Below are 13785 nucleotides of genomic sequence, written 5' to 3' on the forward strand. Positions count from 1 at the left end.
AGTCACTGATCGAGAACCCTGTAACTAACATCAAGTTTTTGTCTCTGTCTATTCCTGTGCCATATCATGCTATTTTGATTACAGTAGCTTTATAGGAAGTGGTAACATCTGGTAGGATAAGTTCTCCTTCATTATTCATTACCATTTTCTCAAAAATATCTTGATAATTCTTGCACATTTATTCTTCCATGAGAATTTTAAAATTATTTTGTCTATTTTTTTTAAAAAAAAGCCACTGTGATACAGAATGCAGCAGCATTTATGTATTAATTTAGAAAAATTACATTTTTATTGTTTTAAGTTTTCCTTTCCAGAAACACGGGATACCTTTCCATTTATTCAGAACTAGTTTTATGTCCTTCAATAAAGTGTTATATTTATATTGGTGGTGTATCTTTCTTGATAAATTCATTCTCAAACATTTTATAATTTTGTGGCTCATGTAAATGAGGTCTTTTTGCCCTCATTTTGAACTTGGTGCTGCTAAAAAAGAGAAAAGCTACTACTTACCATATATTAAACTGCATCTATCCACCTTACCAAATTCTTTTATTAGTTCTTAATTCTTTCTTTAACAGAATCTGGAATGGTTTAGTTATCTAATAATATTATCTGCAAATAGATAATTTTGTATCTCCTTTTAATATTTGCAGAACTTCTTTTGCTCTCTTGCTTTGTCACATTAGCTAGAACCTCACAATTTTGAATGAGTGACAAGAGCCAAATCCTGCCTTCTCTTGACTTCAGTAATGTGCTTCCTTGATTTACTCTTCTTTCAGTACATTCAAGTTGCTAAAAATTGTCTTGGAATTTTTGTACCTATATCATGCATAAAATTGATTTCTAGTTTATGTTATTTTTATCATGTTTAAGTTCTGCTAGCTTTTTAAAACAAACTGATTGAGCTTTACATACCTTGATTTGAAGTAAGTAGAATAATGAGAGCTAATCATTGATTAACTGTTCTTTGAAAGTAAAATAGACAATAGTGAAATTACCTGGGCCTGCCTCCCTTTTAAATGTGATTTCTTTAATTCTTCCAATGTATTCAATAGCTATCCAACAGGTCTTTTATTTCTACCGAAGTTAATTCTTGAAATTTATACTCGACTAGAAAAATCAACTGTTTCTTCGGTATTTCCAAATATATTGCCACTGAGTTGCTTATATGAATCTCTGACAATTCATTTAACCTCTTGTAATCTGTGACTAAATCTACTTTCTCAATCTGTGCTGTATTTTTAACTTTTCCTTTTTTTCTTAATTCCGCTTTTCTTTATCCAATCGATCTGTTGTGTGGGTGTTGTGTTTGTTTTTTTTTTTAACAAATCAACTTTTGATTTTCATTAGTCTTTCTATTCTTTTTCTTTTGAGGTTTTGTTTACTATATAACTAATTATTTCAATCCTATCTTTATTAATTCCTTTATACTTTCTCCTAATTTTATTGTTTTTGTGATTTTCTGAAACTGCACACTTAATATTCTTAGTCTTTTTACTTTCCTCTGAGGTGTGTATCCATAGGTTTTGATATAAAAAGTCTTACTTTTATTAATTTTTAAGATAATACATTTTTAGTTTTTGTATCTTTTTTCATATAGGGGTTGTTTCTTTAAAGTTTATTTGATTTTCAAGTGATTAAGTTTTGCAAGGGATAATCTTTTAGTTGCTGAGTCTCTGTTTTATTATAATCGGAGAATATAATTCATAACTCTCTGCATTTGGGGAGATTAATAAAGTAGCTTTATTTCTAGCCAAGCCCACAGCAGTTTTTATAAATGGCTCATGGACACACAAGAACAATCTATATTATCCAGTGGTTGTAAGTTTTACATACTGAATTAAGCTCTATGATTTGCAATTGTGTTATCTGTCATTATGTCTTTCATCTTTACTTTTTGTCTGCTTTATGATTCATTAGATCATAAAGAGGAGAAGTTCCTCCCATAGTTATTGTTTGGAGAATTCTTCTTATGCTTGCAGGTGCTCTGGCTTTACACTTTTTCTGCTATGTTCTTTGGTGCCCAGAGGTTTACGATCTTGCTATTTTCTTATTGCAACAAAATTTGTACAATATCCCTATTTGTTGCATTTAATGCTCTGGCCTTGGATTCCTCTTTACCTGATATTCCTATTGCCACTTTGGCTTCCTGTTATGCACATTTCCCTGTTATATTTTTGTTCATCTCTTTATTATTAATTTCATGCTCACTTTGTTATAGGTGTGTTTCTTATAAAAAGCATATTTAAAACTCATTGCCTACCACTGTTTCTCCCACCCTTCATTTCTCCTTAAAATTTTTGTTCTAATTAAACCTTTATTAGATAGAATTTCCTTGAATGATTTCCTCAGAATATGTGAGAGTTTTTCCTTTGCTCTCACTTAAAAATGATATTTCAGTTAGGTTTAGGATTCTTGGATCACGTTTCCTTTCCTGAAAAGTCTGTAAACATTGTTTCGTTGTCTTGTAGCTTCCAATGCTGCAGAAGAAAAATCTCATGTTAATCTATTCTCTGGACTTTGACTTTGTATGCAATGTGTTCTTTCCAACTGAGAGTCTATAAGAAGTGCTGGCCAGGCGCGGTGGCTCATGCCTGTAATCCCAGCACTTTGGGAGGCTGAGGTGGGTAGATCACGAGGTCAGGAGATCGAGGCCATCCTGGCCAACATGGTGAAACCCCATCTCTACTAAAAATACAAAAATTAACTGGGCATGGTGGCGCATGCCTGTAATCCCAGCTACTTGGGAGGCAGAAGCAGGAGAATCCTTGAACCAGGGAGTCAGAGGTTGCGGTGAGCCGAGATCATGCCACTGCACTACTGCACTCCAGCCTGGCAACAGAGCGAGACTCCGTCTCAAAAAAAAAAAAAAAGAAATGCTCTCTCTCCTTGGAGTTCAGAAATCTATACGTACACCTGCTAAAAATTAATCTTGTCTGGGAATTCAGTGATATTTTTCAATCTGAAGACCTATATCCTTCTAGTCAACTAAGTTTCCCTCTGTTATTTCTGGGCCCCTCCTTTATCCTGCTCTTGCCTCTTTATATTCAACTATTTGCATATTAGGTCTTCTGTCAGGCAGGCGATGCTACTGCTGCTGGTTCAAGGACCACACCGGGGAGTGAGCTAGAGGATCCAGGATTGAGCTGTGTCTGGGCTTGTCCCAGGGTGCCAGCATTGGTGGAGCTACTTAGGTGGTTAGGACAACTCAAGGCCCAGGCAGGACTCACTTTGTCCTTTTGGGTGGTGAATAAAGTCACACAGTTCCCCAGAAGCGGCTGCAGTGCACTAAGCTCTGTAGATTTCCTCTCATTGCTGCGAGCCTGGGTACTGCTTTCCAAAAGTTACCCAGTGCCCAGGTCACCTCAGATGCTTTGCCTAAAACACTCTGGTTTCCCTGTCAGACAACTGGGTGTTGGCAAAATGGCCTCCAGCATTGTTCTTGGAAGGTACAGACATGATCCAAATGCCAGCCCTCCCCACCCAGAGGCATGAACCAGGAAATGCAGATGGTGGCCTCATTCTTGACCACCAGTCAGGCCTTTTGCATCCTCTCTGAGAGTGGCAAACTTATCTGATGTCCCCTTTGTATAGGGAGAGCAAGTTTGGTCAGCATTACTGGTGTGGGAAGATAGGGCAAAGAGTTATTTTTAAGATGAACTAACCAGAGAAGCTCATTCGAGCCGGGACTTACTCATTCTTAATGTCCTACTGTGTGCCAGGCATTGTCCTATGTGCTGAACCAAACGGCCACTGACAAAGAGTCTCTACTCTCATAACTACAATCTTGTTTTCATAATCTCACCTTTTGTGATCTCATCTAATCCTAATCACAACCTATGAGGCAGTTCCTACTCTTACTGCCATTTGACAGATGAGAAAACTGAGTCCCAGAGAATTATCTTGCTCAACATCTGTTGCTAAAGTAATAAGAGGCAAGACCAGCATTCAACTACAGTTCCACCAGCTGACTGCTGTCTACTATATGCTGCCACCCAATTAAGCACAAAATCCAGATTGTCCTTTTGGTACTCCCTTCTGGGGACTGGGATTAGCTTCCCTCAGTGCTTCGGATGCATTTTGTAATCACCCTCCTCAAACCATCCCTGTTGCCTCTCAACCTCACTGCCGACACATCTTACTGCTCACTGCAACAGGAACACAAGTCCACAGCTGTGCAGAACCCGCCACAGTGCACTGGCTCATTAGCAACTATTAAAACATCTTTGCTTTGTCTCCACTGACATATCTGTCTCAATCTCCATCTCTGCTCTGAAATTGCATCCTCGGCTGGATGCAACAGCCTGACATCTGGGACATCCAGATGTGGAAAAGGCCACGTGGATGAGCGATCCCATCCACCCAGCTTTCCATGGAGTCCACCCAGTGGAAATTTGCCTTTGCCAAAGCTCAGGGCTGAAGCTGGAAGCCCTGCTGCTTCTCCTACACAGGGGAGGCCAGCAAAGAGAATCCAAAAAGCTGGATTTGTTATGAATTTTCCTCATTTGGCCACGTCCCCGGTGAACTATTTAGAGTTGAATGCTAAAGATTCAAACAGTCTGTTTTGGAGAGGAACATCTGGTTCATCTGCGCTCTTAGCAGTAGCAATGCCAGCCAGTATCCTTTCTGCTGCTATAATGGCAGGGCCAGCTTGATGGAAGAAGAGGGGGGCCAGAGGGAGGCTGTCACTGCTCAGTCCTCCTGAGCCATCCATGTCATCTGTCTCCAGGCCTTTGCCCACAGTGTGCCTCCTGTCTGGGATACCTTCCCTGTCTCCCTGCCACGTGCTTAAATCCTGCCTCTTCCTTCAAGCCCTCAGCTCCTGCGGGCTCTGCCTCTCTCATGCTAGCCCTGCCCCCGCCACTCTCCTCTGTTGGTAGCATTGCTTCCCTATTGCCATTTTGTGCACAAGAAGTACCTGGAGAGTTTCACTTGTGTCGCTGAAGCTCACAAAGGACTTGCCAAAGAGAGGCAACGCTGAGGAGCAAAGTGAAGCTAGAACCCAAGTCTGCTTCTTCCCTGACTAGATCTTCCTGGACTAAGTTGGTCTGTGACTCATTTTCTCCATCTGCCGGTTGAGATGACATGCCTGTCTCCTGCCTGGCAACCTGGGCTGGGATTTTGTTCGGAATAGAGTTCATTATTGCATTGTAGAGGTCATGTTGCAACTTTTGGCTTAGGTTGGGGGACCCAGGAGCTCCCTTCTGCCTCAACTCCGTCAAAGCATATGCTTGGCTCTCTTCCAGTTCTGGCAATGTGGCCAGTGGGTGGAAGTGGTGATTGATGACCGCCTACCTGTCCAGGGAGATAAATGCCTCTTTGTGCGTCCTCGCCACCAAAACCAAGAGTTCTGGCCCTGCCTGCTGGAGAAGGCCTATGCCAAGTAAGTACAACCCCGCCACCCATCAGCCCAGAGTTTCAGTGCTGGTCCTGCCTACCTGGAATGCAAACAGTCCCTGTTGGAGCATTGCAGCCTTTGCCACCTGGCTGGGCATCTCCGTAAACAATCACCACGTGCAAAGGTCCATGTTGGGGCCATCAGGAGGGTCCCACAGGCACATAGTGAAGAGTGGGCAGGGTGGGGGCTGGACAGAGATATGCACTGACAATGATATTATTGAAAGGCTGGTATCAGGGCCCAAAGAAATATATTTAATAATATCACGGTCAAAGTCCGATGAGAGCGCGGAGGAGTGAACAATTCTGACTCTCTGACTCACAGAAAGTCAGGCTGAGGCTGTGTGGAGGTGGTGGCATTTGAGTGAGGCCTCAAAGGGTGGGCAGGATTTCAGCAAGGGGAGAGGGGATAGGTGGGAGGAGGCATCTCCAACAATGGGAGTGATTCAAATAAAGACATCATCAGGGGTGGTCCAGGCAGTTGGGCACCCGGTGTGGCTGCTACGAGGTGGCATTTATGTGTGGGGGTGGGGCAGGACATGCTTATTCTCATATGGTCAAAATACCATAACTTAGGAACTGCCTGTAGGTGCTGACAAGCTTAAGAACTTATAAACATCCCAATTCACATGTTGTACTTAGATTCTTTGGGTTGCTTTTATTCAGCAGATGTTTATTGAGCATTTAACCATATGCCACGCACTGTGCTTGGCACTGGGACAGATGCTCTCAGACTGACTCAAGTGGTTGTGTGCAGGACTGTGGATGGGGGGGTTGCACGTGTGTGTGTGAGGAAGAGGGCACTGTCCTAAACACCCACACAGGTGATGAAGATACACTCAAACTTTCCATAATCAATACAATGGAAACACGAAGAGTAATGACACATCCGTCTCCTCCTATGAGACTGCAAAAGCTGGAGAATGCCAAGTGCTCGCCAGCATGTGGGGATCCAGGACCCTCCAACAGCATGGGAGGGAGTGTGCACCCAGGCAGCCTTCTGAAGGACAACCTGACAATACTTAGCTTGGCTACACACACTTCTCACACCCAATAGGGACATTCCTGGGGGCCCCTAAGGGGACACATCTGAGGATGTTCTTGACTGCCACAAGGGTGGTATGGAATGTCCATCACTGAGGTCAGTGGGTACAATGGGTGGGTACCCTTCATGGAGAGCCATGCAGCAGTCAGAAGCCACAGATCCCATCTGTGCACTGTGACTGGGACAGTCCTTAGAGGCAGGGTCCTTGAGGCCCCCTAGAAGTGTCCTTAGTGGGTGTGAGACGTGCGTGAAGCCAAGATAAGTATTGTCAGGTTGTCCTTCAGAGGCTGCCTGTGTGCACACTCCCTCCTGTGCTATTTGGGGGTTCCTGGATCCCCACATCCTGGCAAACACTTGGCATTCTCCAGCTTTCTAGGTTTTGCAAATGAGGTAAGAGGCACTGAGCAATCCCATGCACAGTTATTTATGGAAATGGAAACTCTGTGCCCAGCAATTCTCATTTCACAAGAACGCATACAAACAAAAGGTGCACATTCCACATCCTGAAATGCTTGTCTTGGGGTGGAGGAGAAAAAGAATGTAGATTAAAGGAAGGAAGGAAAGAAGGAAGGAAGGAAGGAAGGAAGGAAAGAAGGAAGGAAGGAAGGAAAAAAGAAACTTCATGAAATGAAATGAAACATTTGAAAAAAGAGCAAGACCTTGCAGTGACGATATTATGAAGGGGGAAGGTGGCACACCTGGAAATAGGACAGGAAGGTATGCAGAGGCCCAGGGGCAGGGACTCTCATGGGGCTGGTCCCCAGGGGCTGGAGCAAGGCTCTGGCGTTGGTTTGGCTGCAGCTGCTGTGGCTTCTGCTCTGCTCTGCTCCTCTCTGTAGCTGGCCCGCTCCTCCTCCTCCCACCCAGTCACCTGTCTTTGCTATGCATCTTCCTCTGCTGCCTCCTCGCTCCACATTTCTCAGGACCCCCACTTCCTCTGAACTCCTCGTCAGGCCACCTGGCCTTGTGCCTCTGTCTTTACCTTCTGCTGCTTTCTACCCGATTCCCCGCCCAGTACCTCATTCCAATCCAGAGAGTTGGAGTCTTATTGGTCACGCCTGGGTCAGGACCCCATCGGCCCAATCAGCCATGACCTGGGTCAAGTGGCTACAAAGGGACAGGATCTGGGGAGGGGACACTTGCCCTCAGAAGGGGCTGTGTGTGAGGCAGGCACCGTGAAGGGGCAAGGGAAGTGCCAGAGCTGGGGATCACTGCTAGCAGATAAAAGCAGAGAGGACTATGCCCTTGAGGAGAAAATGAGTGGAGAGCATCATAGGTCCAGAAAATTCTGAAGATCATCTCTTCTTCAGAGATGAGTCTCCATTTGTGATGAGATGGCAGGTGCACGTAGTTAAGCTGGGCCTGCCAGGTCTTTACTCACCTGGCCAGGGGACATCTTTATCTTCCCCGTCCATTCTGCAGCCTTGCCGAGTGCAGTCCTGGACCCTAGAGGTGGTGATAGCACCACAGTCCACCCCTGTCCTTCTGGAAGTCACAGTCCAAACAGTGAGGTGCCTCAAGACCTCTTTTTGTGCATTCTTTCTTTTTGAGGAAAACTTGTGAAAAACTAAAGTTTTTATTCATTTCTAGTGTCAGAAACAGCTGCTCATTAGCATTTGAGAATGAAGCCCAGATAACAGCCAAGGTTGTTGAACCAATCCACATGTTTGGGAGGTTAATTCACTTATAAGCTTCTTACGAAAACACTGCCATTATCTTTTCAATACGGATTCAGCCCTCATCTCTTCAGGGCCTCGTTTTATCCTTATGTAAAAACGGGGAGACCAGTGGTTCCCTGGGAGAATTAGAAATCTTGCAGAAGGAAATGATGACTTTGACCCCATTTCGTTAACAGATGACCTCAAGCAATCATTCAGCTTGAAAAGAAATAGGAACGTGGACCTGGCATCCGCATTCTACTGCTTAAAGAAATCTAGCAGAGGATAAAATGTCTCAAACTATTAAAGCTGTTTAAAAGGTCCCCCACCCCTCACTATCCAAAAAAGGAAGCTCTAAAATGCAGGGGTGAATCACATAGAATTATAGGGTTTCAGAGCCAGAGAGGACGTCTGTGAGCATCAAACCCCACCTTCTTTGAAAGATGAGGAAACTGAGGCTCAGCGAGGTGAAATGACTGGCCCAAGATCACATGCAGATGAGAATGGGGTGAGCACGATTTTCCCTAGTCACTATTTCCCATGCCTTCCCACCATCCCTGACTCTGTCAGTCCTACAGGAAAATGATTTGTCTTTTGCTGCTTGTGGAGCTCAGCGTCTGGCACATGAGGACCACAGCCCAAATGTAGAGAGCCCATCTGTCCAGATGGAGAAGGACCTCTTCCCTCCAAGGGTGCAGGCAACAGCCCAGTGAACACATAGACTCTAAACTTTCTATTCTCCTTGTAGCTGGGGAGTCTGGAAATTAATTGGTCAAGTCAAATGAAAACCATATTTAGGGTTTTGTTTTCCCCAGAGGTCATGAAATAGAGAGGAGATTGAGGGACGAGAGCTGGTAGGCTGCTTCCCATCCTTTATGGGATCTCTACAGCATTTCAGCATCTTCTCTGGCTCTATCTGAATTCTTTCTTCTTTCATATGATTGCCGGGCAGAAAGACATTTTCCCCAAATGAGGCTGAAGCAGAGGGATGGGGACAAGGCTGTCTCAGAATTCCTGGGTCAGGTGACAAGGAATAGTGGCGGCTGCGGTGAACACAGTTCTCTCTCTCTCTCTCCTTTCTACTTCCTGTCAGCAAAGGGGGCTAAAAATAGTTGCCATGTTCCTGAACATCAGCAGGATCCGTGAGCTCATGTTTAGAAAGCAGAAAGATAGCTCCTTGTCAAAACACCCAGCTGCTGCTGGGACAGGTTTCATGGGCATTGTGGACACGTAGTAAGAGAAGACTTCAGAAGACACCAAAGGGCTCTAGCCGTGAGTGGCAGGGAGTGCCTTTGGTTGTCTTGGGTGACTCCGAGGTGACTGCCGGATGCTGTGGGTGCAGGACGTCAGGTGGGGCCCACAGGCAGTGAGACAGTGAAGTGACAGAGGGGCCAGGCCCCACCGCGGCTTTTCTGGAGTGCTGTTCTTTAGCACAGCCCTGTTTGAAGCCAGGAAAGGCGCCCTGAGCGTATCACCAGAAAGGGGCTGTTGCAAAGAGCAGGAGGTAGCACTGGTGGGGAATGGGTTCCCAAACCCCAGTCCTTGTGAATTTCCAGCACCCTCCGCCACTCCCTGGTAACTGGAACAGGAGCCAGAACCCACATGGGACAGCAAGGGAGTCCAGAGCTCAGCCCCAACCAGGCACGCTCACCACCAAAGAAGGCTCTACAGTTAACTGAGGAAATGCTCCAGAGAGAAAAATCTAGACCCTGGGTCAGAGAGAGGGAGAGCAGGAGGATAAGGTTTAGAACCAGTTTTAAAACAAGTCAAGATTAATCTGTCACATGGGGGCTCCTGTAGAGATGCCCGTTCGTTCTGGGAATCCTCAGCTTTCTTTAATAAAAGACTTTCTAAGCCATTCCTTCTAAGCATTCGTGCCCGGGGCAGAGTCCTGCTGATAGTGACTGCTTGATACGATACGCATTTGCTGAAGTGAATCTACTGGAATTCTGTGTGATCCCCAGGAAGAGAGAATGTCAGAGGTGGAAACAGTAAGAAAGGAATGTTGAGGACTGATCCAGTCCACCCTGCAGCTTCCAGATGAAAGGCCAAGGGCAGGGAGGGGAAGGGTCTTGTCCAGGGTGGAAGACCCAGTTGGAGGGAGCAGCAGGATAGACCCAGGCCCTGATCATGTGTGATTTTGCATTACCAGAACAAAAGCTGCAGCCAGGACTTCCTCCACTGCCTTCTACCCTGTGAAGGGCTCTGCCTCTGCCTGCTCACCGGGGACAGGAACGTGTAGGTCCCTGGCGAGAAGCCCAAGCAACAGAGGCAGCAGTGAGTGTGGCTCCTGCTGGGTGGCTTTGATGCCAGGGTCTCCTGCCTGATCTGACCTCAGTTCCATATCCTTTGTGAGCTTGCCCTGCCTAAATTTCCAGATTCCATGGAACGCTTCCAATTCGCCCCATGGATGGGAGCTGAAGTTCTCAAAACAAATCTAACTGTCCGGCCCCTGCATGAGAGGTTCCTTTGTGACTGATCAGGCCACCCTCTCTCCTGGGGAACATTAGGCCTCTTGGGTCTGGCCCTGCCCATCTCCCAGAAACAGAAATGCCATGGGTGGGGGTGGAGGTGGGGTGGCAGGAAGAGATGCTTTGGAGAAGGGGGTGAGGGTTTTAAGCTTTTGGGGTATGTTACGTAAGACTCATCCTTACCTATGTTACCTTCAGTTAAGCCAGTGATCTCCCTAATGATCTGGGGGCGAGTGGGTGACTCTGGGAATGGGAATTCTGGATCAGGGTTTGCAGAGTAAGAACAGTGGCTCCCAATGTCCACTGCCAGCATCAGGGTATGGCTGTGAGCTCTTAGAGGGCAGGAATGGGGTTTTTAAACATATGCCTCTCATAGTCCCTCGCCCACAGTCAGTACTTCACGCTGCTGTTAAACTGAATGGGAAGCAGGAGTTACTCAACATAATAATATCCAGGACTCATTAAGGGATGGTCACGTGCCAGGCACTATGTGGAACATAGCCCCATGAAGCTCATTAATGTGCCCAAGGTCAAGCAGCCAAATATGTGGCAAAGGTGGGGTTCAACCTGTGCCTCCAGCACAGGCGCTCCCAGCCTCTCGTCAGTGCTGCCACTTATGGGACTGTGCAGTCCTGGGGGACCAGGGCAGGAAGGTACAGAGGATGGTAGGAGCCCCTGGAGCTGCAGACAGTGCTAGAATCTCCATCCAGGCAAAGGGGAGGTGGGTGGCCATGATCAGGAGTGGACCAGGCAGCCCCTTACCTGGGAAATAGGCAGAGGATCAGTGCACAAGCTCCCCTCCCAGAGCATCTCACCAAAGGCACCACGATGGTTCATCCCCCATTCCCTCCCAGGCTGCTTGGATCCTATTCCGATCTGCACTATGGCTTCCTCGAGGATGCCCTGGTGGACCTCACAGGAGGCGTGATCACCAACATCCATCTGCACTCTTCCCCTGTGGACCTGGTGAAGGCAGTGAAGACAGCGACCAAGGCAGGCTCCCTGATAACCTGTGCCACTCCAAGCGGGGTAAGTCAATGGGGAGCCCTTTTGCACCAGTTCAAGCCTTTCCTCAGCCAGGAATGCTCAGCCAGGGGTCCATTCAGCTAAGGAGGGTATGGCAAGCTGCCACCATTTACGAACACTGATAGCGTGCTTTACCCGGGTCACCACATTGAACCCTACAGTAGCCTGCCTCTAAGACATAAATTGCAGAATTCATTTCACAGAAGAAAAGGCGGGCTCAGAGAGGCTACCTAAGGTGCTCACCAACACACAGCTCATAAGTGGCTGGACAAGTCTTCCAATGCTGCTGCGCCAGAGCCTGGACCTACTGCTACAGCTCCCAAGCAACCAGTGGGCTTTACCATGCACTGGAGAACGCAGCTTCAGCTCCTTTGTATTTTGCCTTAAGTTTACATGGAGCCCCCCAGGGCCCTCTGATGCTCACTGGCTCTAATGGTAGCACCCAAGGGCAGCATGACCCATTTTGAAAAGCTTGGGTGACCCTCCAAATTATTTGAGTCTGTTCTGAGACATCTGGTTTCTATCCACGGGGATGCTTCCTTCATCTTGAAACATGTGGGCTTTGAGTCACACATCGCTAATCCAAAATGCCACCAGAAGCCCAAGATGCAGTTTAAACTCCAGTTATTCCCAATGTGGGGGTCAAGTGATTCCTGACTCCTGCGAATGTCCCAGCAGACATATTTGTGCCGTGTCTCACTGATGACATGTGGTTGGTGGAGAGAATAACCCAGGCCCTCGGGACTCCACGGGGTTCTATCACTCATGGGGGTGGTGCCCTGAGGCATGAAATCCCTGGGGCCTCAGACACCCAATGGCCTTCCAACTCTGCTGCTCTAGAAAAGAGTTCCAGGCCATATACCAGTCCCAAGTGAGTCAGTGGGGCCCAGATGGCTCAGTGGCTGTTTGGACTGTGTTTTTCTATTTCTTTGAAGAACCTGTAGATGTCTAATGTTTGATCTGTTTTTCTGCCTTGAAGCCAACAGATACAGCACAGGCGATGGAGAATGGGCTGGTGAGTCTGCACGCCTACACTGTGACCGGGGCTGAGCAGGTAAGGCTGGCTGCTGGCCTGTCCAGCTCTCCCCTGGCCTCTGCCCCAGTGTTCTTGTTCCTCTCAATAGGGGCCAGAATCACATGAAAGCCCAAGAAAGATGAAATGAGGATTTATCACCCTTGTCTCTGTGGTGACATGCACCATGGACAGCCTCAGCTCCTTCTGTTCATCCAGAAGTTCTGACTCCCAGTGTCCTCCTTTCTGAGAACCCACCAGAGATGTTGCTATCCTGTTGCTGATCTCAGACAGCTCTGACTGTCTATCTAGACTGGGAGATTAGCCCCAAAGGAGGTAGAATGAACTACCCAGTTGACTCCAGGGAGGAAGTTTTGCCCTGAAAGGGGTTTTATTTGTTACATGCAAGCTAAATTGTTGTAACAAAGACACTCCAAAATATAGGGTCTTAAGACAAGGTTCATTTCTCTCTCAGGTAAGCAGGTGATGCCAGGACTAGTAGGTGGCTCTGCCATCCTCAACATGGAGCTTCCATCTGTGTGCCCAAGACAGCTGCTCTGATCCCTCATCTCCCAGCCAGGGGAGAGAAAGAGGCCAGGGGACACTCATACGTCCATATAGAACGCATGAATTGGAAGAGGCATGCATCATTTCTCTCACATCCCATTAGTCTAAGCTTAATTATATGACCACACCAAGGCCAAGGGAGGCTGGGACATACACTGTCTAGCTGGGCCCCATATGCCCAGATAAAACTTTATTCTCATGGAAGAGGAGGAGGCTGGCACTGTAGGACAATCGTGCTCCTCAGTGGAAGATTTGACTTTGGCTGGACAAAAATGTATGTGATCACTGGCCTGGAAAATACTACTGAAGCAAAACCTTCTCCGTTCATAAAGGAAGAAGCTGAGACCTGATAGGAGAGATGTCTTTCACGAGGTTAGATAGATAGCACCTGAGAGACAGCTGGCCTGGACACTCTGTCTCTTTAGTGTCCGTCTACATTTGTCACCACACTTGTGGTGACAGCACTTCCTGGCTATGGGATGGTTTCCTGCAAGTGTTCCCTGATCTCTGTATTTCCCACAACACTTGAGGTCTAATAATGTCTTCTAAGCCCTGAGAGACCGAGTTCCAAACTCTAGGGCACATAATTTCTCCCAGGACTTTATGGAC

General features: G+C 46.8%; 1 protein-coding gene across 1 annotated transcript in view; it reads left to right on the plus strand.

Moving 5' to 3' along the window:
- The window catches only part of CAPN13 (calpain 13), an 85625-nt gene that overhangs the window by 31793 nt on the left and 40047 nt on the right, over positions 1–13785 (plus strand). Inside the window, exons 5-7 of the mRNA XM_016948291.3 lie at positions 5247–5383; positions 11426–11600; positions 12577–12651. Coding sequence (XP_016803780.2) covers positions 5247–5383; positions 11426–11600; positions 12577–12651 — 387 coding nt within the window. The remainder of the gene's footprint in view (positions 1–5246; positions 5384–11425; positions 11601–12576; positions 12652–13785) is intronic.

Source organism: Pan troglodytes, chromosome 12, assembly GCF_028858775.2.
Source record: "Pan troglodytes isolate AG18354 chromosome 12, NHGRI_mPanTro3-v2.0_pri, whole genome shotgun sequence".
Lineage (NCBI taxonomy): Eukaryota > Metazoa > Chordata > Mammalia > Primates > Hominidae > Pan > Pan troglodytes.